The following is a 26,894-nucleotide window of genomic DNA, read 5'->3' on the forward strand; positions in this document are numbered from 1 at the left end:
TGCAGCACCAGCTCACTACTGAGCGTGTACATAAAATGCACACCGGCTCACTACTGAGCATGTACATAAAGTGCAGCACTGGCTCACTACTGAGCATGTACATAGAGAACAGCACTGGCTCACTACTGAGCGTGTACATAAAATGCAGCACCGGCTCACCACTGAGCATGTACATAAAGTGCAGCACTGGCTCACTACTGAGCATGTACATAGAGAACAGTACTGGCTCACTACTGAGCATGTACATAAAGTGCAGCACTGGCTCACTACTGAGCATGTACATAAAGTGCAGCACCGGCTCACTACTGAGCATGTACATAAAATGCAGCACTGGCTCACTACCGAGCATGTACATAAAGTGCAGCACTGGCTCACTACTGAGCATGTACATAGAGAACAGTACTGGCTCACTACTGAGCATGTACATAAAGTGCAGCACTGGCTCACTACTGAGCATGTACATAAAGTGCAGCACCGGCTCACTACTGAGCATGTACATAAAGTGCAGCACTGGCTCACTACCGAGCAAGTACATAAAATGCAGCACCAGCTCACTACTGAGCGTGTACATAAAATGCACACCGGCTCACTACTGAGCATGTACATAAAGTGCAGCACTGGCTCACTACTGAGCATGTACATAGAGAACAGCACTGGCTCACTACTGAGCATGTACATAAAGTGCAGCACTGGCTCACTACTGAGCATGTACATAAAGTGCAGCACTGGCTCACTACTGAGCATGTACATAAAGTGCAGCACTGGCTCACTACTGAGCATGTACATAAAGTGCAGCACTGGCTCACTACTGAGCATGTACATAAAGTGCAGCACCGGCTCACTATTGAGCATGTACATAAAGTGCAGCACTGGCTCACTACTGAGCATGTACATAAAATGCCGCACCGGCTCACTACTGAGCGTGTACATAGAGAACAGCACTGGCTCACTACTGAGCATGTACATAAAGTGCAGCACTGGCTCACTACTGAGCATGTACATAAAGTGCAGCACTGGCTCACTACCGAGCAAGTACATAAAGTGCAGCACCGGCTCACTACTGAGCGTGTACATAAAATGCAGCACCGGCTCACCACTGAGCATGTACATAAAATGCCGCACCGGCTCACTACTGAGCGTGTACATAGAGAACAGCACTGGCTCACTACTGAGCATGTACATAAAGTGCAGCACTGGCTCACCACTGAGCATGTACATAAAATGCAGCACCTGCTCACTACTGAGCATGTACATAAAATGCAGCATCGGCTCACTACCGAGCAAGTACATAAAGTGCAGCACCGGCTCACTACTGAGCATGTACATAGAGGGCAGCACCGGCTCACTACTGAGCATGTACATAAATTGCAGCACCTGCTCACTACTGAGCATGTACATAAAATGCAGCACCTGCTTACTACTGAGCATGTACATAAAGTGCAGCACTGGCTCACTACGGAGCATGTACATAAAGTGCAGCACTGGCTCACTACCAAGCAAGTACATAAAGTTCAGCACCGGCTTACTACTGAGCATGTACATAGAGGGCAGCACTGTCTCACTACTGAGCATGTACATAGAGAACAGCACTGGCTCACTACTGAGCATGTATATAAAGTGCAGCACTGGCTCACTACGGAGCATGTACATAAAGTGCAGCACTGGCTCACTACCGAGCAAGTACATAAAGTGCAGCACTGGCTCACTACCGAGCAAGTACATAAAGTGCAGCACCGGCTCACTACTGAGCGTGTACATAAAATGCAGCACCGGCTCACCACTGAGCATGTACATAAAGTGCAGCACTGGCTCACTACTGAGCATGTACATAGAGAACAGTACTGGCTCACTACTGAGCATGTACATAAAGTGCAGCACTGGCTCACTACTGAGCATGTACATAAAGTGCAGCACCGGCTCACTACTGAGCATGTACATAAAATGCAGCACTGGCTCACTACCGAGCATGTACATAAAGTGCAGCACTGGCTCACTACTGAGCATGTACATAGAGAACAGTACTGGCTCACTACTGAGCATGTACATAAAGTGCAGCAATGGCTCACTACTGAGCATGTACATAAAGTGCAGCACTGGCTCACTACTGAGCATGTACATAAAGTGCAGCACTGGCTCACTACTGAGCATGTACATAAAGTGCAGCACCGGCTCACTATTGAGCATGTACATAAAGTGCAGCACTGGCTCACTACTGAGCATGTACATAAAATGCCGCACCGGCTCACTACTGAGCGTGTACATAGAGAACAGCACTGGCTCACTACTGAGCATGTACATAAAGTGCAGCACTGGCTCACCACTGAGCATGTACATAAAATGCAGCACCTGCTCACTACTGAGCATGTACATAAAATGCAGCATCGGCTCACTACCGAGCAAGTACATAAAGTGCAGCACCGGCTCACTACTGAGCATGTACATAAATTGCAGCACCTGCTCACTACTGAGCATGTACATAAAATGCAGCACCTGCTTACTACTGAGCATGTACATAAAGTGCAGCACTGGCTCACTACGGAGCATGTACATAAAGTGCAGCACTGGCTCACTACCAAGCAAGTACATAAAGTTCAGCACCGGCTTACTACTGAGCATGTACATAGAGGGCAGCACTGTCTCACTACTGAGCATGTACATAGAGAATAGCACTGGCTCACTACTGAGCATGTACATAAAGTGCAGCACTGGCTCACTACTGAGCATGTACATAAAGTGCAGCACTGGCTCACTACCGAGCAAGTACATAAAGTGCAGCACTGGCTCACTACCGAGCAAGTACATAAAGTGCAGCACCGGCTCACTACTGAGCGTGTACATAAAATGCAGCACCGGCTCACCACTGAGCATGTACATAAAGTGCAGCACTGGCTCACTACTGAGCATGTACATAGAGAACAGTACTGGCTCACTACTGAGCATGTACATAAAGTGCAGCACTGGCTCACTACTGAGCATGTACATAAAGTGCAGCACCGGCTCACTACTGAGCATGTACATAAAATGCAGCACTGGCTCACTACCGAGCATGTACATAAAGTGCAGCACTGGCTCACTACTGAGCATGTACATAGAGAACAGTACTGGCTCACTACTGAGCATGTACATAAAGTGCAGCACTGGCTCACTACTGAGCATGTACATAAAGTGCAGCACCGGCTCACTACTGAGCATGTACATAAAGTGCAGCACTGGCTCACTACCGAGCAAGTACATAAAATGCAGCACCAGCTCACTACTGAGCGTGTACATAAAATGCACACCGGCTCACTACTGAGCATGTACATAAAGTGCAGCACTGGCTCACTACTGAGCATGTACATAGAGAACAGCACTGGCTCACTACTGAGCATGTACATAAAGTGCAGCACTGGCTCACTACTGAGCATGTACATAAAGTGCAGCACTGGCTCACTACTGAGCATGTACATAAAGTGCAGCACTGGCTCACTACTGAGCATGTACATAAAGTGCAGCACTGGCTCACTACTGAGCATGTACATAAAGTGCAGCACTGGCTCACTACTGAGCATGTACATAAAGTGCAGCACTGGCTCACTACTGAGCATGTACATAAAGTGCAGCACTGGCTCACTACCGAGCATGTACATAAAGTGCAGCACTGGCTCACTACCGAGCAAATACATAAAGTGCAGCACTGGCTCACTACCGAGCAAGTACATAAAGTGCAGCACCGGCTCACTACTGAGCAAGTACATAAAATGCAGCACCAGCTCACTACTGAGCGTGTACATAAAATGCAGCACCGGCTCACTACTGAGCATGTACATAAAATGCAGCACCGGCTCACTACTGAGCATGTACATAAAGTGCAGCACTGGCTCACTACTGAGCATGTACATAGAGAACAGCACTGGCTCACTACTGAGCATGTACATAAAGTGCAGCACTGGCTCACTACCGAGCATGTACATAAAGTGCAGCACTGGCTCACTACCGAGCATGTACATAAAGTGCAGCACTGGCTCACTACCGAGCATGTACATAAAGTGCAGCACTGGCTCACTACCGAGCATGTACATAAAGTGCAGCACTGGCTCACTACCGAGCATGTACATAAAGTGCAGCACTGGCTCACTACTGAGCATGTACATAAAGTGCAGCACTGGCTCACTACTGAGCATGTACATAAAGTGCAGCACTGGCTCACTACTGAGCATGTACATAAAGTGCAGCACTGGCTCACTACTGAGCATGTACATAAAGTGCAGCACTGGCTCACTACTGAGCGTGTACATAGAGAACAGCACTGGCTCACCACTGAGCATGTACATAAAATGCAGCACCGGCTCACTATTGAGCATGTACATAAAATGCAGCATCGGCTCACTACCGAGCAAGTACATAAAGTGCAGCACCGGCTCACTACTGAGCATGTACATAGAGGGCAGCACCGGCTCACTACTGAGCATGTACATAAATTGCAGCACCTGCTCACTACTGAGCATGTACATAAAATGCAGCACCTGCTCACTACTGAGCATGTACATAAAGTGCAGCACTGGCTCACTACCAAGCAAGTACATAAAGTGCAGCACCGGCTTACTACTGAGCATGTACATAGAGGGCAGCACTGTCTCACTACTGAGCATGTACATAGAGAACAGCACTGGCTCACTACTGAGCATGTACATAAAGTGCAGCACTGGCTCACTACTGAGCATGTACATAAAGTGCAGCACTGGCTCACTACCGAGCAAGTACATAAAGTGCAGCACTGGCTCACTACCGAGCAAGTACATAAAGTGCAGCACTGGCTCACTACCGAGCAAGTACATAAAGTGCAGCACCGGCTCACTACTGAGCATGTACATAAAGTGCAGCACCGGCTCACTACTGAGCATGTTCATAGAGGGCAGCACTGTCTCACTACCGAGCATGTACATAGAGAACAGCACTGGCTCACTACCAAGCATGTACATAAAGTGCAGCACTGGCTCACTACCGAGCAAGTACATAAAGTGCAGCACCGGCTCACTACTGAGCATGTACATAAAGTGCAGCACTGGCTCACTACTGAGCATGTACATAAAGTGCAGCACCGGCTCACTACTGAGAATGTACATAGAGGGCAGCACCGGCTCACTACTGAGCATGTACATAGAGGGCAGCACTGTCTGAGCATGTACATAGAGGGCAGCACTGTCTCACTACTGAGCATGTACATAGAGGGCAGCACCGTCTCAATACCGAGCATGTACATAGAGAACAGCACTGGCTCACTACTGAGCATGTACATAAAGTGCAGCACCGGCTCACTACTGAGCATGTACATAAAGTGCAGCACCGGCTCACTACTGAGCATGTACATAAAGTGCAGCACCGGCTCACTACTGAGCATGTACATAAAGTGCAGCACTGGCTCACTACTGAGCATGTACATAAAGTGCAGCACTGGCTCACTACCGAGCAAGTACATAGAGGGCAGCACTGGCTCACTACTGAGCATGTACATAAAGTGCAGCACTGGCTCACTACCGAGCAAGTACATAGAGGGCAGCACTGGCTCACTACCGAGCATATACATAGAGGGCAGCACAGATTCATCTCAACTAAAAGCCCCGATCCTTAGATCAGGAACAGACCAGACATTTATAGGACATTTCATAACTTTCTCAAATCTCATAAAAAAATTTACAGCCCATCCTAAACTGAACTACTGTACCCAATTTATTATACATTCTAGGAGATGGTCCATTTTATGCTGACTCCACTACACCAAAAAGGACACTGACTTCACAGCTGTTTTATCATTGCTTAAAGTAACCGCCATGTTCCCAGGTCCTTACGGCAATACTTCTTGTCTGTGTTTACACTATTTAGCCTTGTCATGTGTGTACACTCACCTACCTGACCGTACACACACACACACTAAAGGGCATGCTATTTCTTCAGTTGATCTAAAAGACAATGCCATCTATTTTGGCTACAAGAAAGTGAAAGACTGGCAACAGACAGCAAAAAAACCTAATGTAACCTGGGTGATGACATACTGACATTCTTCACATGTATGGTAAATTCGCTATGTACAAGTTGTACCTGTAGTAGGGAAAGCAGAGCAGGGCGCTAATTGTATCATTACACAGCTCACTAACAACGGGAAAGACCTGCTACTTTACGCCTGAGGCCGGCAGCACACCAACACCGCCGACTCTACACAATGCCTACTACCCAGTGAGGTGAAGATCTGGAGCTTGGTGCCGGTATGAGGGATGGCTATCACAGATGGGGAGGGATGAGAACCGTAATCTGACGTACGCTGCAGTGCCATGACACGGGTGGGGGTTACACTCACTCAATAATGTAGTCGGCCATAACATTACTAGTAATATGTAGGAGCGACGCGATTCTGAGGGAAAAATTACAAAAAAAATACTCCGATCAAAGACCAGCACCAGGACTTTGACGAGCCCTCAATAATCCACAGCTAGTAATGCCCGAAAAATTCTTATCATTTGTCATATAATTGATTCTTGTCCCTGGGTATCTACAGCATGGTAAAGTCATGACACCACCTCCAAGTTTGTATAGTGAGAAAAGTGACAAGAAACACGTTCTGACACAATTATACAGGTAACATGGTTATGGTTTAATCAGGTCTGAAAGAAAAAAAGATTGCCGATGTGAAAAAAAACATTCTTTGTGATGCCATAATACATGACTTTTGTTTAGGAAATCAAGTTTAGGTTCAAAGTCAAGTGATGTGATATGTTATGGTGTCATAATGAAGAGTTTAGATGTCAGAATAATACAAGCTAACTGATGTCCTAATCATGCACCCGACTTTATAACGCCTGTACCCCTATTTCACTACTTTGGCCTAAAGCTAATTTAACCCAAACGGGTATTAAAAAAAAAATAATTATAACAATACACACCTGTACACACCTGCACACCTGCTCTCACAGCTTTGTCCCCTGCCGGCACCAACACACAGCAGAAGGTGTCGCGAGACGGCAGCAGCCTTCTCAATCCGTCCGAGTCAAGACAGCTGCGAGAGTGCAAAAGCAACACTCAGCGAGCGAAGTACAGGTTACTTAACGATATGCTGCATATTTCACCCTTTGCAGCATAAAGTGATGAACAGCAGAAGTCAAATCCGTAGCTGTTAACCACTTAGATGCTGCTATCAATCTCTGACAGCGGTGTTTAAATGGAACTGCTGCAATCATAGCACAGACGAATTGCCATGGCAGCTGTGGGCTTGCTCAACTCCCCTTTGGCTACCATATTGGTGCTCCTATGAAGCGGAGACACAGGCTGAGCGTCATAGGAGACAGATTTACACTATATACTGCAATACTCAACGTCCTCTAGAAGAACAAAACGGTTTTAAAAATGAAAAATTTCCAATACGTCCTCTCCACACACACCAACCTTCCAATAACAAACATTCTTGGTATTCTCATGTCCGTAGTATTTTTTCTACAGTAGCCCAAGTAATTTCAACTTTTTTTTTCTTTTTTTGAAAAGAAAAACAAACAAAAACAATAGCAGAATTACAGGTTTTTTCTTTTCACCAATTCATTTTTTTCCTGTTCTTCAGTACAAATGGTGCCATTCAAAACTAAAACTTGTCTGTGTAAATCACAGTATAATTGACCCCTTGACCAAAGTTATTCTCCCCAGGGTACCCAACTGTCTCACACAGCCTAGCAGCCTACTTGCACCTGTTTGCGGGAGATTTAAGGAGTTAGGCTGGGGTCACACTTGCGAGTGCGATGCGAGAAACTTGCGCGAGTCTCTCGCATCAATACCTGGCACTGCCACCGGCACTGCAGTGTGCGGCTGCATAGAAAAACATGCAGCCGCACAGTGCGGACCCGAGTGCCGGGTATTCATGCGTGAGGTTCTCGCATTGCACTCGCAAGTGTGACCCCGGCCTTATTCTGGAACTTTGTTTTCTCTTCATATGAGGCCAAGTACCATACTTACAGGCAGGTGGCTGCTAACTGCCTGCTACCTCCCTGTTCTGCAATAATCTCTCCCAGCTCAGCTGGAGATTCTCCTGCTTCTTTTGACCTTACATCTAATGTACCTCTCAATCTCTTACAGTCTACTACGTTGATAAGGAGTAAGGAGTCACTGCCTAAAGGCCCCGTCACACTAAGCGACTTACCAGCGATCCCGACACCGATATCAAGGTGTCAGGATCGCTAGTAAGTCGCTATGTGATCGCTGGTGAGCTGTCACACAGACAGCTTCACCAGCGATCAGCACAGCGATGCCGAGCGCCCGGCATCGCTGGCCATCCCTGTAAAAAATAGAATCAAAATAAAAAATATATTATTCTCACCGACGTCCCGTTCAGCCATCCCGCCTCTCTCCACGCTCCGGTCCCAGTGATCCTTTGCACGAATGACCGCGAGATGTCACAGTCTCGAGGGATAACAAAGTCTCGCGGTCACTGGGACCGGAGCGTGGAGAGAGGCGGGATGGCTGAACGGGACGTCGGAAGGTGAGAATAACTATATTTTTTATTTTTTTTATTATTTTTTACACCTGATCGCTGGTCTCCCGCCTGTCACACACAGCGATACGTGCTAGCCAGCGGGAGACCAGCGACCAAAGAAATGTCCAGAGGTTTCTTCCAGCGATCAGCGATACCGGCAGGGGGGCCGCTCGCTGATCGCTGTCACACACAGCGATCTCGCTGGTGAGATCGCTGTTACGTCACAAAAGTTGTGACTCAGCAGCGATCTCGCTACCGAGATCGCTTAGTGTGACGGGGCCTTTAGTCTTGCTGATTGACAGTCGGCTCCCCGCAGTTAGGCAGTGGGGAGCGAGCTGTCAATCAGCATCACATCGGCAGTGATACCCCATATACAGAGATGAAGAAATAGAACAACTGATGAAATGACGCCACAGCAAGAGGGATAACCAGCAGTATGAGCGGTCCATGACTGCGCTGACCCGACTGAGGTTGGCACTGGGAAGAAAAGGAAGGTAGTTCGCAACAACCGGTCTATAAATTCTTAACTTCACAGGAAAAAACCTCCAAAGTCCCAGGTAATTCCTTTAACCCCTTCACGACCAATGACGCCACATAGGCATCATGAAAACTGGTACCAATCTGACCAGTGACGCCTATGTGGCGTCATGACTTTAAAGCCCCCCTGCGGGTCGGGTGACCTAGGTCACTGAAAGGTCACCCGACCCGCAGATACAGGGGGCTTTGTTCTTCACCATAGGGGGCGTGGCTTCGCACCCATGTGACTACGATCGCTCTGATTCACTTTTAACAGTCAATCAGAGCGATAGTAATATTTCATCAATGAAAATTGATGAAATATTACAATCCAGCCATGTCCGACGCTGCTGTAGCATCGTACATGGCTGGTGACACCGATCCGACCCCCCCCCCCCCGCCACTGAATGACAGCGGCAATCTGCCACCGCTGTCATCATCTGCCCCCCCTCCCCTTCCCTCCGCTCCCCGCCAGCTTCCGATCCCCCAATCACCTCCGCCGGTACCTTCTGAGTCCCCCTGTCGCTCCCGGTGTCCCACGGGTCCGGATCATGGGCGCCGCCATCTTGGAAAATGGCGGACGCATGCACAGTGCGCCTGCCGGCTGCAATTTCCATTCATTCATTTTGATCACTGTGATAAACTCTCACAGTGATCAAAATAGAATGAAAAGTAAACAAACCCCCCGTTTATCACCCCCATAGGCAGGATCAACTAATAAAATAAAGAAATTATTTTTATTTTTCCATTAGGGTTAGGGTTGGAAAGAGGGTTAGGGTACCGTTACACCTAGCGATGCACCAGCGATCTCGACCAGCGATATGACGCGGTCAGGATCGCTGGTGCATCGCTAGGTGGTCGCTAGTGAGCTGCCACACAGGTCAAAATAGGCTTGGTCACGAAGGGGTTAATACTGCACCAAAGATTTACAATAGTGAAGGATTAAACCAGTAGTCTCATGCTAGCACTAGGTAAGGCGTGCAGGATGAGTGGCGTGTCACCTGCCACCACTAGGTAAGGCGTGCAAGATGAGTGGCGTGTCACCTGCCACCACTGGCACTAGGTAAGGCGTGCAGTATGAGTGGCGTGTCACCTGCCACCACTAGGTAAGGCGTGCAGGATGAGCGGCGTGTCACCTGCCACCACTAGGTAAGGCGTGCAGGATGAGCGGCGTGTCACCTGCCACCACTAGCACTAGGTAAGGCGTGCAGGATGAGTGGCGTGTCACCTGCCACCACTAGGTAAGGCGTGCAGGATGAGCGGCGTGTCACCTGCCACCACTAGCACTAGGTAAGGCGTGCAGGATGAGCGGCGTGTCACCTGCCACCACTAGCACTAGGTAAGGCGTGCAGGATGAGTGGCGTGTCACCTGCCACCACTAGGTAAGGCGTGCAGGATGAGCGGCGTGTCACCTGCCACCACTAGGTAAGGCGTGCAGGATGAGTGGCGTGTCACCTGCCACCACTAGGTAAGGCGTGCAGGATGAGTGGCGTGTCACCTGCCACCACTAGGTAAGGCATGCAGGATGAGTGGCGTGTCACCTGCCACCACTAGGTAAGGCGTGCAGGATGAGCGGCGTGTCACCTGCCACCACTAGGTAAGGCGTGCAGGATGAGTGGCGTGTCACCTGCCACCACTAGGTAAGGCGTGCAGGATGAGCGGCGTGTCACCTGCCACCACTAGTACAAGGTAAGGCGTGCAGGATGAGTGGCGTGTCACCTGCCACCACTAGGTAAGGCGTGCAGGATGAGTGGCGTGTCACCTGCCACCACTAGGTAAGGCGTGCAGGATGAGCGGCGTGTCACCTGCCACCACTAGCACTAGGTAAGGCGTGCAGGATGAGTGGCGTGTCACCTGCCACCACTAGGTAAGGCGTGCAGGATGAGTGGCTTGTCACCTGCCACCACTAGGTAAGGCGTGCAGGATGAGCGGCGTGTCACCTGCCACCACCAGCACTAGGTAAGGCGTGCAGGATGAGCGGCGTGTCACCTGCCACCACTAGCACTAGGTAAGGCGTGCAGGATGAGTGGCGTGTCACCTGCCACCACTAGTACAAGGTAAGGCGTGCAGGATGAGTGGCGTGTCACCTGCCATCACTGGCACTAGGTAAGGCGTGCAGGATGAGTGGCGTGTCACCTGCCACCACTAGGTAAGGCGTGCAGGATGAGTGGCGTGTCACCTGCCACCACTAGGTAAGGCGTGCAGGATGAGCGGCGTGTCACCTGCCACCACTAGGTAAGGTGTGCAGGATGAGTGGCGTGTCACCTGCCACCACTAGGTAAGGCGTGCAGGATGAGTGGCGTGTCACCTGCCACCACTAGGTAAGGCGTGCAGGATGAGTGGCGTGTCACCTGCCACCACTAGCACTAGGTAAGGCGTGCAGGATGAGTGGCGTGTCACCTGCCACCTTTAGTACAAGGTAAGGCGTGCAGGATGAGTGGCGTGTCACCTGCCACCACTGGCACTAGGTAAGGCGTGCAGGATGAGTGGCGTGTCACCTGCCACCACTAGGTAAGGCGTGCAGGATGAGTGGCGTGTCACCTGCCACCACTAGGTAAGGCGTGCAGGATGAGTGGCGTGTCACCTGCCACCACTGGCACTAGGTAAAGCGTGCAGGATGAGTGGCGTGTCACCTGCCACCACTAGGTAAGGCGTGCAGGATGAGCGGCGTGTCACCTGCCACCACTAGGTAAGGCGTGCAGGATGAGCGGCGTGTCACCTGCCACCACTAGGTAAGGCGTGCAGGATGAGCGGCGTGTCACCTGCCACCACTAGGTAAGGCGTGCAGGATGAGCGGCGTGTCACCTGCCACCACTAGGTAAGGCGTGCAGGATGAGCGGCGTGTCACCTGCCACCACTAGGTAAGGAGTGCAGGATGAGCGGCGTGTCACCTGCCACCACTAGGTAAGGCGTGCAGGATGAGCGGCGTGTCACCTGCCACCACTAGGTAAGGCGTGCAGGATGAGTGGCGTGTCACCTGCCACCACTAGGTAAGGCGTGCAGGATGAGTGGCGTGTCACCTGCCACCACTAGGTAAGGCGTGCAGGATGAGTGGCGTGTCATCTGCCACCACTAGGTAAGGCGTGCAGGATGAGTGGCGTGTCACCTGCCACCACTAGGTAAGGCGTGCAGGATGAGTGGCGTGTCACCTGCCACCACTAGGTAAGGTGTGCAGGATGAGTGGCGTGTCACCTGCCACCACTAGGTAAGGCGTGCAGGATGAGTGGCGTGTCACCTGCCACCACTAGGTAAGGCGTGCAGGATGAGCGGCGTGTCACCTGCCACCACAGGCACTAGGTAAGGCGTGCAGGATAAGCGGCGTGTCACCTGCCACCACTAGGTAAGGCGTGCAGGATGAGCGGCGTGTCACCTGCCACCACTGCCACTAGATAAGGCGTGCAGGATAAGCGGCGTGTCACCTGCCACCACTAGGTAAAGCGTGCAGGATGAGTGGCGTGTCACCTGCCACCACAGGCACTAGGTAAGGCGTGCAGGATGAGCGGCGTGTCACCTGCCACCACAGGCACTAGGTAAGGCGTGCAGGATGAGCGGCGTGTCACCTGCCACCACTGGCACTAGATAAGGCGTGCAGGATAAGCGGCGTGTCACCTGCCACCACAGGCACTAGGTAAGGCGTGCAGGATGAGCGGCGTGTCACCTGCCACCACTGGCACTAGATAAGGCGTGCAGGATAAGCGGCGTGTCACCTGCCACCACTAGGTAAGGCGTGCAGGATGAGCGGCGTGTCACCTGCCACCACTGGCACTAGGTAAGGCGTGCAGGATGAGCGGCGTGTCACCTGCCACCACTAGGTAAGGCGTGCAGGATGAGCGGCGTGTCACCTGCCACCACTAGGTAAGGCATGCAGGATGAGCGGCGTGTCACCTGCCACCACTAGGTAAGGCGTGCGGGATGAGCGGCGTGTCACCTGCCACCACTAGGTAAGGCGTGCAGGATGAGCGGCGTGTCACCTGCCACCACTAGGTAAGGCGTGCAGGATGAGCGGCGTGTCACCTGCCACCACTAGGTAAGGCGTGCAGGATGAGCGGCGTGTCACCTGCCACCACTAGGTAAGGCGTGCAGGATGAGCGGCGTGTCACCTGCCACCACTGGCACTAGGTAAGGCGTGCAGGATGAGCGGCGTGTCACCTGCCACCACTGGCACTAGGTAAGGCGTGCAGGATGAGTGGCGTGTCACCTGCCACCACAGGCACTAGGTAAGGCGTGCAGGATGAGCGGTGTCACCTGCCACCACTGGCACTAGGTAAGGCGTGCAGAATGAGTGGTGTCACCTGCCACCACAGGCACTAGGTAAGGCGTGCAGGATGAGCGGTGTCACCTGCCACCACTGGCACTAGGTAAGGCGTGCAGGATAAGCGGCGTGTCACCTGCCACCACAGGCACTAGGTAAGGCGTGCAGGATGAGTGGCGTGTCACCTGCCACCACTAGGTAAGGCGTGCAGGATGAGCGGTGTCACCTGCCACCACAGGCACTAGGTAAGGCGTGCAGGATGAGTGGCGTGTCACCTGCCACCACTGGCACTAGGTAAGGCGTGCAGGATAAGCGGCGTGTCACCTGCCACCACAGGCACTAGGTAAGGCGTGCAGGATGAGTGGCGTGTCACCTGCCACCACAGGCACTAGGTAAGGCGTGCAGGATGAGTGGCGTGTCACCTGCCACCACAGGCACTAGGTAAGGCGTGCAGGATGAGTGGCGTGTCACCTGCCACCACTGGCACTAGGTAAGGCGTGCAGGATAAGCGGCGTGTCACCTGCCACCACAGGCACTAGGTAAGGCGTGCAGGATGAGCGGTGTCACCTGCCACCACAGGCACTAGGTAAGGCGTGCAGGATGAGCGGCGTGTCACCTGCCACCACAGGCACTAGGTAAGGCGTGCAGGATGAGTGGCGTGTCACCTGCCACCACAGGCACTAGGTAAGGCGTGCAGGATGAGCGGTGTCACCTGCCACCACAGGCACTAGGTAAGGCGTGCAGGATGAGCGGTGTCACCTGCCACCACAGGCACTAGGTAAGGCGTGCAGGATAAGCGGCGTGTCACCTGCCACCACAGACACAAGATGCAGTTTATTCTATTTTGCCCACTAGACAGCTGTAAACACTGCTGGAAACCCCAATTACCCCATCTCCAGAGACGTCACACGTTCATCTCCTACATGGCCGGCAGCCATGATCACACATACATGCTCGGGGATGTACGACCACAGACGCAGCGATCGCCTACAAGTGGACCGCACAGCCCTCTGCTCCATTGTCTGCACACTTAGGACAATGGCCGTGAACCAGCACATCACGGGCTTCACCTCGTTCTCCGGGGGTCGCTGCTGATACCGCTCCGCAGCTCCTGGCGCCTTGGTCTGAACGGCGGTACCGAGGCTGTCGCCTTGTGGACCGGACCTTCGGCTTCCAGGCCGTCGGAGAGGAGGAGGAGAGAGGATGGAGAGGAGGAGGAGAGGGAGGAGGAGGGCGGTAAAGATGTCAAACATCCAGAAGTGTCAGAGATTCGGCGCGGCGGCCATTTTGCGATCTGTGTATGCGGAAGTAAAGAGAACAGGAGCCAGGCTCCATGTTCCCACAGGAGGCGACATGTCTGTGTATACTACAGTACTGCGGCGTCACGATGGAATACGTGACCTGACCTGTATGTGCACACGGCCGTACTGCGGTGTCACTAGAGTTCATACATGACCTGATGGTGTTGGGCTGTGAGCACAACCCCGATCTGTGGACGTCGGGCCCTCAGACCATCCTCATGGAATCGGTTTCTAACCGTTTGTGGAGACACATGCACATTTGTGGCCTGCTGGAGGTCATTTTGCAGGGCTGGCATTGCTCCTGTTCCTCCTTGCACAAAGGCGGAGGTAGCAGTTCTGCTGGGTTGTTGCCCTCCTACGGCCCCCTCCATGTCCCTTGGTGTACTGGCCTGTCTCTTGGTAGTGCCTCCAGCCTCTGAACATTATGCTGACAGACACAGCAAACCTTGCCACAGCTCGCATTGATGTGTCATCCTGGATGAGCTGCACTACCTGAGCCACTTGTGTGGGTTGTAGAGTCCGTCTCATGCTACCACGAGTGCAAGGGTGGGATTCAGCGGGTTCTCCCCGGTTCGGTGGAACCAGTTGTTAAAACGCAGCCGGTTCCCCGAACCGGGGAGATCCAGAGCCACGATCAGGTTCTCTGATGTTGCTGCAGCCTGCCAGGCAAGGAGCAGAGGAGGACTCTTGCTCTGCTTCCTAGCCCCACCCACCAGATACCGCGCATTGATACGTGCTCTGCCCTGTCTGAGTCTGACTACTGGACAGAGCACAGCACACCCCGGCGGCCCCCGCCCCACGCACTGATTCCTGCGGCGCAGTGCGGCTATTGGCGGGTAACTGGAGGCTGGAGCTGAGCTCGCTGGAGGAGTCACCGCTGCCCAGTCAATGTGAGCTGAGCCCAGGCCAGGCGTGATTTGCTTTCTGTGCACACCGTGACCCGAAGGAGCAGGACGGGCGGTGCGGGGCCTGGCCATCCAGGAGGCCTCCCTAAACTCAACCAACTCCAGGTCAGTTTTACTGTATGTGCTGCGGCCTATTGGGGACCTGTGCAGTGCTGCCTAGGCTATTAGGGACCTGTGCCTGCCTATTGGGGACCTGTGCTTCCTACTAGGGACATGTGCCTGCTTATTGGGGACCTGTGCTCCCTACTAGGGACCTGTGCCTGCCTATTATGGACCTGTGCCTGCCTATTATGGACCTTAGCTGCCTATTGGGGACCTGTGCTGCCTATAGGGGACCAATGCTGCCTATAGGGGACCTGTGCTGCCTATTGGGGACCTGTGCTGCCTATACGGAACAATGCTGCCTATTGGGGACCTGTGCTGCCTATAGGGAACAATGCTGCCTATAGGGACCTGTGCCTGCCTATTTGGGACCATTCCAATTTATTTTTTTTTTTCAACTGTTTGACTGCGCCCCTACTTGTATATGTTTGAGGAAAAGGTGCGTGTAAGTGGGTGTGGCTTAATAATGGGTGTGGCTTAAAATGGGGGTGGTTTTCCTACACAAACAGAACCTGTTGTTAAAAATTTGAATCCCACCACTGCACGAGTGTGAAAGTACAACCAACATTAAAAAGTGATCAAAACATCAGCCAGAAAGCATTGGTACTGAGATGTGGTCTGTGGTCCCCACCTGCAGAACCACTCCTTTATTGAGGGTGTCTTGATAATTGCCAATAATTTCCATCTGTTGTCTATTCCATTTGCCCAACAGCATGTGAAATTGTCAATCAGTGTTGCTTCCTAAGTGGACAGTTTGATTTCACAGAAGTTTGATTTACATTCTGTTGTTCAACCCCTTAGCGACTGCCGATACGCCTTTTAACGGTGGTAATTAAGTGTACATAAACCACGGCGCTGTGGAGAAAGTGAATAGCGCCCCCCAGTGTCGGATTTTCTCCTGGGTCTCGGCAGCTGGGGGTAGCCGAGACCCCAGAGAACATGAATCGGTCAGTTTTTACTGACCCCGCTTTTGCGATCGCCGTTATTAACCCTATAACGGCGACCGCAAAAAAAAAGCCGCGATTTTGCATTAAATTTCTCTTTCCTCTGATGTGATCGCACATCAGAGGACAGAGAACTAGCGTCCCCGATCCCCCCCGGTACCTCTCCGTGGTCCAGGGTCCCCTCCCGGTGGTCCCGCGTCCCACCAGCGTCCTCCGGTGGGCACAGTGTGCCCGCCGGGAATCTGCCGGCTCCGGCTGGCAGATTCCATTCATTCATTTTTATCACTATGATAAACTATCAGTGATCAAAATGAAAAAAACAGTACATACCCCCCGCCCACCCCGTTTATCACCCCCTTAGTTAGGCCAACATAACGAAATAAAGAAAATTTTTTTTTTTTCAGTTTTCTGTTAGGGTTAGGGCTAGGGTTAGAATTATGATTAGGGATAGGGTTGGAGCAAGAATAGAGGGGTTTCCACTATTTACCAACTTTGGGGGTCTAAAAAAATCACTTGTGGAAATAAAAGACTTTATTTTCACAGCTCTGCGTTTATAAACTTCTGTGAAGCGCTTGGGGGTTCAAAGTGCTCACCACACATTTTGATAAGCTCCTTGGGGGGTTTAATTTCCAAAATGGGGTCACTTGTGGGGGTTTCCACTGTTTAGGCCCATCAGGGGCTCTGTAAACGCAACATGACGCCCGCTGACCATTCCATCAAAGTCTGCATTCCAAAATGGCACTCCTTCCCTTCCAAGCTCTCCCATGCGCCCAAACAGTGTTTCCCCCCCACATATGGGGTATCAGCGTACTCAGGACAAACTGTACAACAACTGTGGGGGTCCAATTTCTCCTGTTACCCTTGTAAAAATAAAAATTTGGGGACGAAAAGATCATTTTTGTGGAAAAAAAATGATTTTTTATTTTCACGGCTCTACATTATAAACTTCTGTGAGGCACTTGAAGGTTCAAAGTGCTCACCACACATCTAGATAAGTTCGTTAAGGGGTCTAGTTTCCAAAATGGGGTCACTTGTGAGGGGTTTCCACTGTTTGGGCACATCAGGTGCTCTCCGAACGCAACATGGCATCCGATCTCAATTCCAGCCAATTATGCGTTGAAAAAGTCAAACGGCGCTCCTTCCCTTGCGAGCTCTGCCGTGTGCTGAAAAAGTGGTTTACCCCCTCATATGGGGTATCGGCGTATTCAGGAGAAATTGTACAACAAATTTTGTGGTTGATTTTGTCTTTTAACACTTGTGAAAATAAAAAAAATTGGTTCTGAAGTAAATTTTTTGCAAAAAAAAAGTTAAATGTTAATTTTTTCCTTCCACATTGCTTTAGTTCCTGTGAAGCACATAAAGGGTTAATAAACTTCTTGAATGTGGTTTTGAGCACCTTGAGGGGTCTAGTTTTTAGAATGGTGCCACTTTTGGGTATTTTCTGTCATGTACACCGCTCAAAATTACTTTAAATATGAGGTGGTCCCTAAAAAAAATGGTTTTGTAAATTTTGTTCTGGGCATCTTCCGTCAAGATGGGGGCCACCACTTCAGGCCAGTGGGAAAACACCAAGCTCTGCAGTGCGCTCGAACAATGAGGAAGGCCTCCATGTCATCGTCAGGACCCATCTTCCTCAGTGCTGACTGGACTCTGTACCGTAATATATAGACGTTTTGGCACAACTTCAAATGTGGTGGTGCACAAGTAGGATCCCAATCCATATACTAGTATAGAAGAACTTGGCACACACACGTGAATGTTTGCAAGTAAAAAGGGAGTGTTTTTAATAAGATACAGTAAACGTTTCGGTCACAACGACCTTCGTCAATGTACTATATAGTGTACTGACTGCACTTGTATATAGGGCAACCTGTTCATAAGGAATAATGCTAGAGCATGGAGGGTTAGTTTGTCTCCTTAAAAAGAGCCAGTGGTGATAACGTGGAACGGTAACTAGCCTGGACGCGGTTTCCACCCGGGAGACAACCCTATTCTGTGTGATGTCTGCTGAGCTGTGTAACTAATCCTCTCCTGTGGTACACTGCTCAGCAGAAAGTATCTAATCCCATCGTGTGTGATACCGTCTGCTGAGCCATGTATCTCACCCTATCCTGTGTGATACCGACTGCCGAGCTGTGTACCTAATGCTATCCTGTGTGATACTGACTGCTGAGCCGTGTATCTAATCCTATCCTGTGTGATACTGACTGCTGAGCCGTGTATCTAATCCTATCCTGTGTGATACTGACTGCTGAGCCGTGTATCTAATCCTATCATGTGTGATACTGTCTGCTGAGCCGTGTATCTAATCCTATCCTGTGTGATACTGGGCTCCCCCTGCAGTCTGTGTCAGAGGGTGGTCTGTGTTGGCACGGTAATAAATTATTTCCAGCTTTACAGAAGGACGATAACACCATAGAAATGATATGAATAATAGGCCAAATTGGTGAATTGGAACACGCGGGGTTAAAATTTCACATCACAACATAGCCTATGACGCTCTCAGGATCCAGACTTGTGACTGTGCAAAATTTTGTGGCTGTAGCTGCGAAGGTGCAGATGCCAATCCCGGACATACACACACACATAGAGCTTTATATATTAGACTAGCTGAAGGGCTGGCGTTGCCTGGGCATAGTAACCAACTGTGGTTAGTTATAACAAATCAAAATGATTATATTGCACATAAAAACATTTCACATCATATATTCAACAATTCAGATTTGCAACACAAATTAACTAAACGATTACCCAAGTATTGATAGTATTTTATTTTCAACTCATTCAAGAGCCTTTTGACAAACGTTTGGTTTGGTTTTTCCTTTCGGTGCAAAGATGAACAACAGATTTTTGGCAGTTCCAACTCTTGAACAGATCACGTAAAGTTGACCATGAGAAAAGCATGGAGATTGCAAATCGATCCCTACTACTTAAATCGATCCCTACTACTTTCAAGGACTGTCCCTGAGCATTGTTAATGGACATTGCAAATAGCAGTTGAACTGGAAACTGGAGGTGTTTAAAACCAAAAAACAAATCAGATGGAATGAGTGGAATTCTTGGAATGAAAATGTCCTCTCTTTTGGCACATCCTGTTTCTCAGCTGTGTGTCTAACCCTGTCCTGTGTGATAATGTCTGCTGAGCTGTGTACCTAATCCTCTCCTGTGATACTTTCTGCTGAGCTGTTTATCTAATCCTATCGTGTGTCACTGACTGCTCAGCCGTGTATCTAATCCTATCCTATGTGATACTGACTGCTGAGCAGTGTATCTAGTCCTATCCTGTGTGATACCGTCTGCTGAGCCATGTGTCTAATCCTCTCCTGTGATACTGACTGCTGAGCTGTGTATCCAATCCGATCCTGTGTGATACTGACTGCTGAGCTGTGTATCTAATCCTCTCCTGTGTGATACTGACTGCTGAGCTGTGTATCTAATCCTATCCTGTGTGATACTGACTGCTGAGCTGTGTATCTAATCCTATCCTGTGTGATACTGGGCTCCCCCTGCAGTCTGTGTCAGAGGGTGGTCTGTGTTGGCACGGTAATAAATTGTGTTATTTCCAGCTTTACAGAAGGACGATAACACCATAGAAATGATAAGAATAATAGGCCTCAGTTACAACTACTGTCTACAAAGAAAACTGTTGCTGATAGCAACCAATCACAGCTCATTTTTCATCTTTTAAACAGCTCTGGGACAGCGTGGTGAGTTTTGATTGGCAACTTTTGTGTTTCGACTTTTATGTGGCGAGGTTGCTGTATGTGTGGTGAAATGTGTGCTGAGGGTGGTATATGTGTTGAAGCACGTGGTAGTATGTGGCGCATTTTGTGTGTGTGTTCATATCCCCGTGTGTGGTGAGTATCCCATGTCAGGGCCCCACCTTAGCAACTATACGGTATATACTCTTTGGCGCCATCGCTCTCATTCTTTAAGTCCCCCTTGTTCACATCTGGCAGCTGTCAATTTGCCTCCCATCACTTTCTTTCACTTTTTCCCCATTATGTAGATAGGGGCAAAAGTGTTTGGTGAATTGGAACGCCCGGGGTTAAAATTTCGCCTCACAACATAGCCTGTGACGCTCTTGGGGACCAGATGTGCGACTGTGCAAAATTTTGTGGCTGTAGCTGCGACGGTGCGGATGCCAATCACGGACATACATACATACCCACATACACATTGAGCTTTATATATTAGATTGCTTTATTTGTTATAAAACTAGCTTTAAACCACACAGAAATATAATATGTAAAAGATGTTAAAAAAGCATGTCATACGGATGCTAGTTGAGAAAAACTGCATTGTATTCGCACAACACTAATACTACTTTCCACAGTCAGTGATGGTTTGGGGAGCCATGTCATCTGCTGGTGTAGGTCCACTGTGTTTTATCAAGACCAAAGTCAGCGCAGCCATCTACCAGGAAATTTTAGAGCACTTCATGCTTCCCTCTGCCGACAAGCTTTTTGCAGATGGAAATGTCATTCTCCAGCAGTCCTTGGCACCTGTCCACACTGCCAAAAGTACCAATTCCTGGTTTACACACAACAGTATCACTGTGCTTGATTGGCCAGAAAACTCGCCTGACCTTAACCCCATAGAGAATCTATGGAGTATTGTCAAGAGAAAGATGAGAGACACCAGACCCAACAATGCAGACAAGCTGAAGGCTGCTATCAAAGCAACCTGGGTTTCCATAACACCTCAGCAGTGCCACAGGCTGATCGCCTCCATGCCACGCTGCACTAATGCAGTAATTGATGCAAAAGGAGCCCCGAACCAAGTATTGAGTGCAATTACTGAACATACATTTCAGTAGGCCAACATTTCAGATTTTAAAATCATTTTTCAAGCTGGTGTTATAAAATATTCTAATTTACTGAGATAATGACTTTTGGGTTTTCATTGGCTGTAAGCCGTGATCATCAACATTAACAGAAATAACCACGTGAAATAGATCACTCTGTAATGACTCTATAATATGAGTTTCACTTTTTGTATTGAAAAACTGAAATGAATTACCTTTTTGATGGTATTCTATTATTGTGAGATGCACCTGTATTTTGGACCGGTGTAATGCATATATGGTTTTTGCATTTGCCCTTTATCACCGTAATTTGTGATTCTCAGTGAGTGTTTACACCTTTTAAATGTTTTTATCAGTCCTGTTATTTTTTTTTTGTTCAATAAATTTATACTTTCTTAGGTGTGCTCATTGCTATATTTTTTTTTTTTCTTACAGTGACCTCCATATATGTCGCAAAAGAAACGATGGAAGCCGGTAAGGCATCCAGCAGGAAAGAAGGGGCAGTGAAAGAGAAAGTGTGAAAGAAAATCCCACGCTGCTTCTGATTGGGCAGGTCCTGAGATGATGGCTAGGGCTGCAGCAGCAGAAAAAGTAGCCTGTGGCTGAATGGGAGTGCTGACAGAACGGAAGGAGTGACACTGAAGAATGCACGATGCCTACTGGTTGCAGGGAGAGTGAAGTATAGCATACTTAAAGGGGTATTCCCATCTTCAAGATCCTATCCCAAAATGTAGTAGGTGTTAAATAATGTTAGCAAATACCTCCAATTAGAAATGTAGTATTTTTTTCTGATTCGCTAGGTCTCTTCATGTGCAGGGCAATATAGGACCATAGGTATCCATGGTTACGACAAACATAGTGACAGCAAGTTGCTAGTGGTCGTAACCATGGCTACCTAAGGTCCTGCAATGGCTGCACTTGAGGATAGAGACATAGCGAATCAGAAAAACTATACATTTCTAATTTGAGGAATTTGCTTGTATTATTACACCTACTACATACTGGGATAAGATCCTGGAGATGGGAATACCCATTCAACTGTCCTGAAGCCACTTTGTGGAATCGTTGCTCCCTTCAATGCACATGGTGTGGGGGCTGATGGCAAGTTCTGGCCACCCGGGAAACAGGTTTGATAGGTCCTGCCATGCAAACAAAGTGGATACAGCAGTGTAACCATTTCAGCATTGTGCCCTCTGTCTATAGTTGGGTAACAGAATGGCTCATTCCACTTATTTCCCAACCTAGAGGAAGCAAAGGTTCCAAAAAAAAAAAAAAAATCTGCCTTCTATGTGAGATTAAGCTAAACTGGTGTTAACTTGATGGAAGTGAATTAGTTTAGTCTGAGGAGTCATCCTTTTTTTCTTCGTGTCAGCAGATAACACTTACGGCTCTTGTGTTCACTAATGAAGTGCCTGAGAAGTAGAAAAGCATGGCAAACTGCACTTTTCTTTTCCAGATATTTTTCCTATAATTTATTAATACAGAACAGTTTCCACTTTTAAATAAATATGTATAAAATATTCTGCACCCTTTCCCCCTGCCCTGATCCTTAAGAGGGAAAGTAGTTCAAAACAAGTAGATCAATCATTTTGGGGTGAATTCAACACTTTGGGAGTACAAAAGACATAGTGCAACAAAGTGCCTGGCAGTGAGTTTTTGTCATCAATGATCACATCAAAGAATTATGTAATGTGTGCACTAGTGATTGTGCTAGTTACGTGTCACAGGAAGACGCCAGCTACGTAAAACAGGCAGCATCTTCCTGGTACGATGCGTGCTCGGCTCCCGAGCACACTCCATACACGGGGACCCAGCGTTCTATCATGTTACATGTTAGCATGGGAATTAACACCCCACTATCATGCTGTGCACAAATTGCATGCTGGTCTTGTGCATAAACAGTGTATGTTATTTAAGACGACGCATGTACCTCAGCTTAGCCTGAATGCACAGTCGGAGCTTTTAAATTGTTAAAAAAACTAAATGTTCTGGATCTGGCAGCACGGGCAGTTACGGAGCCAGCAGAATCCTGCTGCCGGGCCCCATAAGCCAGTAAGGGCAGTAATGCCCTGATGGCGGTCCTGGTTGTATCACTGAACGCTCTCTGCCTATACATTCTGTGCATATAAAAGGAAGGTACGGTAACTGAAAAACAATTTTATTTTTCCTCTTTCAGAGTGAACATAACAAATTTCATTTAAGATGTTCCCAACTATACAACTATTCTTTTTGCAATACAATGTTAAAAAAATGCAGTTCCCACTTTCAACTTTATTTTTTTTACCCCATAATCTAATTAAAATGGAGGTAAATAAAAAATGAAACTAAAAATATCTTAATTTACAAGACAAGATGATAAACAACGACCACGTCCACAAGAGATGACACGTTATCCGGCAGCCTGGCTTTACAGCACTTTGTATCTTCCTTTGTTGGTCGGTTGGTAGGAGTTTTGCTGCAAGAACAAAGATCATGTAAGTTATAGGATCAGAGAAGGTGAACACACAAATATAAATCATTAATCTCATTAACTCTTTCAGGACACTGTCACCATTCACATCAAAACATTAAAAAAGAGACTGTTCTTTTGGTGTATGAGGAGTTCAATGATGGCAAACCAAGTTGCCATAGAAATCCAATAGAACCCCCCCTTGTCATCAGTTGTACCCCAGCGCTGCAAGGCTTGCGTGCTAACCACCGAGCCACTGTGCTGCCATTAAAATAACCATTTCTTTAGCTGGACAAGCTCTTTAAAACCTGATAAGAGCAGCTGTAATGAAGCACTTGAAAAAAAACCAAAATTCAGCGATAATCCATAATCTGCCATATTTGTGTGAGATCAATTAATCAGCAAACTGCAGTGTAGCAGCATGTTATTGTAACCCGCGCTCCGGGTACTTACCAGTCTGATGAGTTCTTCTTTGATAAGTCGGGTGATTTCTGCCTTCGCTTTCTGTACAGCCAATTCACTAGCACCTAGAGTTCAGATACAACAACGTGGGAGAATTATCTTCTGCAACTCTTCATTTCCACAAGTATAATCCAACACCACGTGCAGACATTGCAAGGAACAGACTGGGTACAACTGCACTAGGAAATAAAGCCGCTCCTCTGCTGCCATTACTCCGTGTCGCTGATGAATGGGGCAGTAAGGGGCGTGGACAGTGCTCCCCCGAGGCCTGGCTATAGAAAACTCAACCTCTGCAAGTACCGCACAGCAAGCAGATGTACAAAGTCTGCAAAATGTATACAAGGACACTTTCTCATTTCCAAAACTAGACACCCTGCAAACAGCGGTCAGAGAAATGTTTGGGCTCCTTGAGAAAACAGTACGTGGAGAGGGGATGTTAAAGGGAACCTGTCAGTTCTATAGTCCTTCCCCTAGTAACAGACACGGATTTCACCTGTTCTGTGTCTCTCATGACATGTGGGCTCCCTCGCTGTACTAGCAGTGATCGGATGAATGGGGTGAATATCCGGACTGCCTGAGGCTTTCCCCTCGCAGTTGATTCCTGCCCCACCGGACACTACAAAGATCCACATGTAAGTTATTAATAACTACTCACCATGTAATTGCCAGGCCACTGAAATTAGCAGGTCTGTAACTATATCATGTACAGCCAGGGCAGAACAATGTTGCTGACAGGTTCCCCATAATATCTGCAGTGGTTTATTGCATTGCGAGTCAAACCTTATGGGCAAGAAGTAGCCCACAGCCCCAAATAATTCTATTAAAGCTCCCCCCAAGGATGCGGTTATTCAGTGTGTCTCAAATATAGATTGGGTACATTTACCATGGGGTGAGAACGCAGGAGACTGTCGGGGCCAATGATGTCCCAACTTGGGCAGTCTGGAAGACTGAAGTATTTAAAGGCAGCATCCCTAAATTCTGGCGCAGTGAAGGGGTTAATATGTCATAATTCACTGAGCAACCTCTAATTCAGGGAGGCACAAGTTGTGGCTCAATGGCGGCAGGCAAACCCACTGTGTGCGGCAACCTTTGTGCTGTACTACAGAGAAGAAAAGAGGTCCGTGCAAGAATTTTGCTTTCTCTATCATAGTTTATGAAGCATGTGAAATGCTCGGCTCTTCACCGGACTCAAGTACTACACTGGAGAGCGCTTTGCTGATGTGTGGCTATTTTTTTACCTCTTTTTTATGAGGGGGGGGGGCTCTCATTCTCTGGATAAGATAAAGTTTTAGAAACTGAACCCCCACTTATCAGATATTTATTGCCTATAGAGCCAAATGCAGTCATTTTCATGTCGCCCTAGGGAGTACTGCAATTTAATAATGTGGCACTCAGAACCAAAATGAAGCAAAAAACAATCTGCACCCCTGCTTTACAGGCCCCAGTGTTGTTCCTTACAAAAAGCTCGGCACAGAGATCAGTGCAGGGAAGGGACAGAAAGGACGGTGTGGCAGTGACGGAATAGCTGAAGATCGGCAGTGCTCCATGAGAAAGCGGTCGGATTGCTAAGGGGACAATTAATCCGTGCAGTTATTCCATTCTTTAACCAATGCTGGGTTTGGAAGTCTTAGAGGGAATCTGTCAACAGGTTTTTGTTACCCCCATATGAGAGCAGCATGATGTATAGGCAGAGACCCTGATTCCAGAGATATATCACTTACTGGGCTTATCACGGTTTTATCAGCTGCAGGTTTAGCAGTTCTCTGAATGCTGAGCTTCGTATGATCCAGCCTACAGCACAGGCAGCTTTCTGCCCATGTACAGTGTACACAGAAAGCTGCTAATCAGGGTGGGGGCAGGGTTATACAGAGCTCATGAATATAGAGGACTACCTGGCAGCAGGTTTACTGTCCCCTTGTCATAAAATCACTGTTTTATCAGCAGGAGATTATCAAAACTACAGCAAGCAGCCCAATAAGTGACACAGTGCTGGAATCAAGAGCTCAGTCGCTATGTTATCCTGCTCTCAGATTTGGTGGCAAAAACTTGGTGTCACACTCTCCTTAAGGAAACTGGACCATAAATGGAAGTTATCACCCATTCACAGTATAAGTGATGACTTGCTTATCGCATGAGATTTTATCGCTGAATCTCCATCAATCCAGATGGGTGCTCTAGGGTGCACCTTTCTAATAGGGTGATGGTCCCTCACGCAGCCTGTGGTTGTCAAGTAATGGTAAATGCTGAAGTTTCACATAGCCGGCAGGCCAAAAGTTGCTGTCTCCTAAAAGCTGGCAAAGGAATAAGGGGATTACACAGAAGTTTAAACAACCCCAACACGCGTTTCACCTTTTCAATGCGCCATGCTTTCTCATGGGAAGGTGACACTGTTTATTCCGTGAATAAGTGATCGCAACACGGGGGTCGGTAAAAAACGACCTGAATCATGTTCTCTAGGTTCTCAGTTAACCCTGGTAGCCGAGACACGGGAGAAATTCCAACACTAGGGGGCGCTATACTCATTTCTCAGCGCTGTTAAAAAGCGTATCGGCGGTCGTTAAGGGGTTAATGTTATGTAATTGTTTGTTGACTAAATAAAGATTGTTTTGTACCTTTTTGAAACATGCACTCCTCTACCTTTTTTTACTATGTATTTTGGAGTGTT

General features: G+C 48.6%; 2 protein-coding genes and 1 long non-coding RNA gene across 7 annotated transcripts in view; 1 reads left to right on the forward strand and 2 right to left on the reverse strand.

The window, feature by feature from the left end:
- The window catches only part of CUNH5orf24 (chromosome unknown C5orf24 homolog), a 62,590-nt gene extending 47,519 nt beyond the window's left edge, over window positions 1-15,071 (reverse strand). For 3 of the 4 annotated variants that reach the window (XM_073573815.1, XM_073573813.1, XM_073573811.1), the window contains exon 1: window positions 14,330-14,573. The gene's annotated coding sequence lies outside the window, so the exon portion shown is untranslated. Of the gene's footprint in view, window positions 1-14,329; window positions 14,574-15,052 lie in introns of those variants that run through there. The other variant, XM_073573812.1, reaches the window with a different exon arrangement.
- LOC141087937 (uncharacterized) lies at window positions 14,623-26,851 on the forward strand. The gene is made up of 2 exons (XR_012231767.1): window positions 14,623-15,570; window positions 21,754-26,851. It is a non-coding gene; the product is annotated as an uncharacterized lncRNA (long non-coding RNA).
- Window positions 23,460-26,894, reverse strand: part of DDX46 (DEAD-box helicase 46) — a 209,972-nt gene continuing 206,537 nt past the window's right edge. For both annotated transcript variants that reach the window (XM_073573810.1, XM_073573808.1), the window contains 2 exons: window positions 24,221-24,294; window positions 23,460-23,773 (listed from right to left, as the gene is read on the reverse strand). In XM_073573810.1, the coding sequence (XP_073429911.1) occupies window positions 23,726-23,773; window positions 24,221-24,294 (122 nt within the window). In that variant the 3' untranslated portion in view covers window positions 23,460-23,725. The remainder of the gene's footprint in view (window positions 23,774-24,220; window positions 24,295-26,894) is intronic.

Source organism: Dendrobates tinctorius, unplaced genomic scaffold (genome assembly GCF_039654945.1).
Source record: "Dendrobates tinctorius isolate UK_male_01 unplaced genomic scaffold, ASM3965494v1 ptg000036l, whole genome shotgun sequence".
Classification (NCBI taxonomy): Eukaryota; Metazoa; Chordata; class Amphibia; order Anura; family Dendrobatidae; genus Dendrobates; species Dendrobates tinctorius.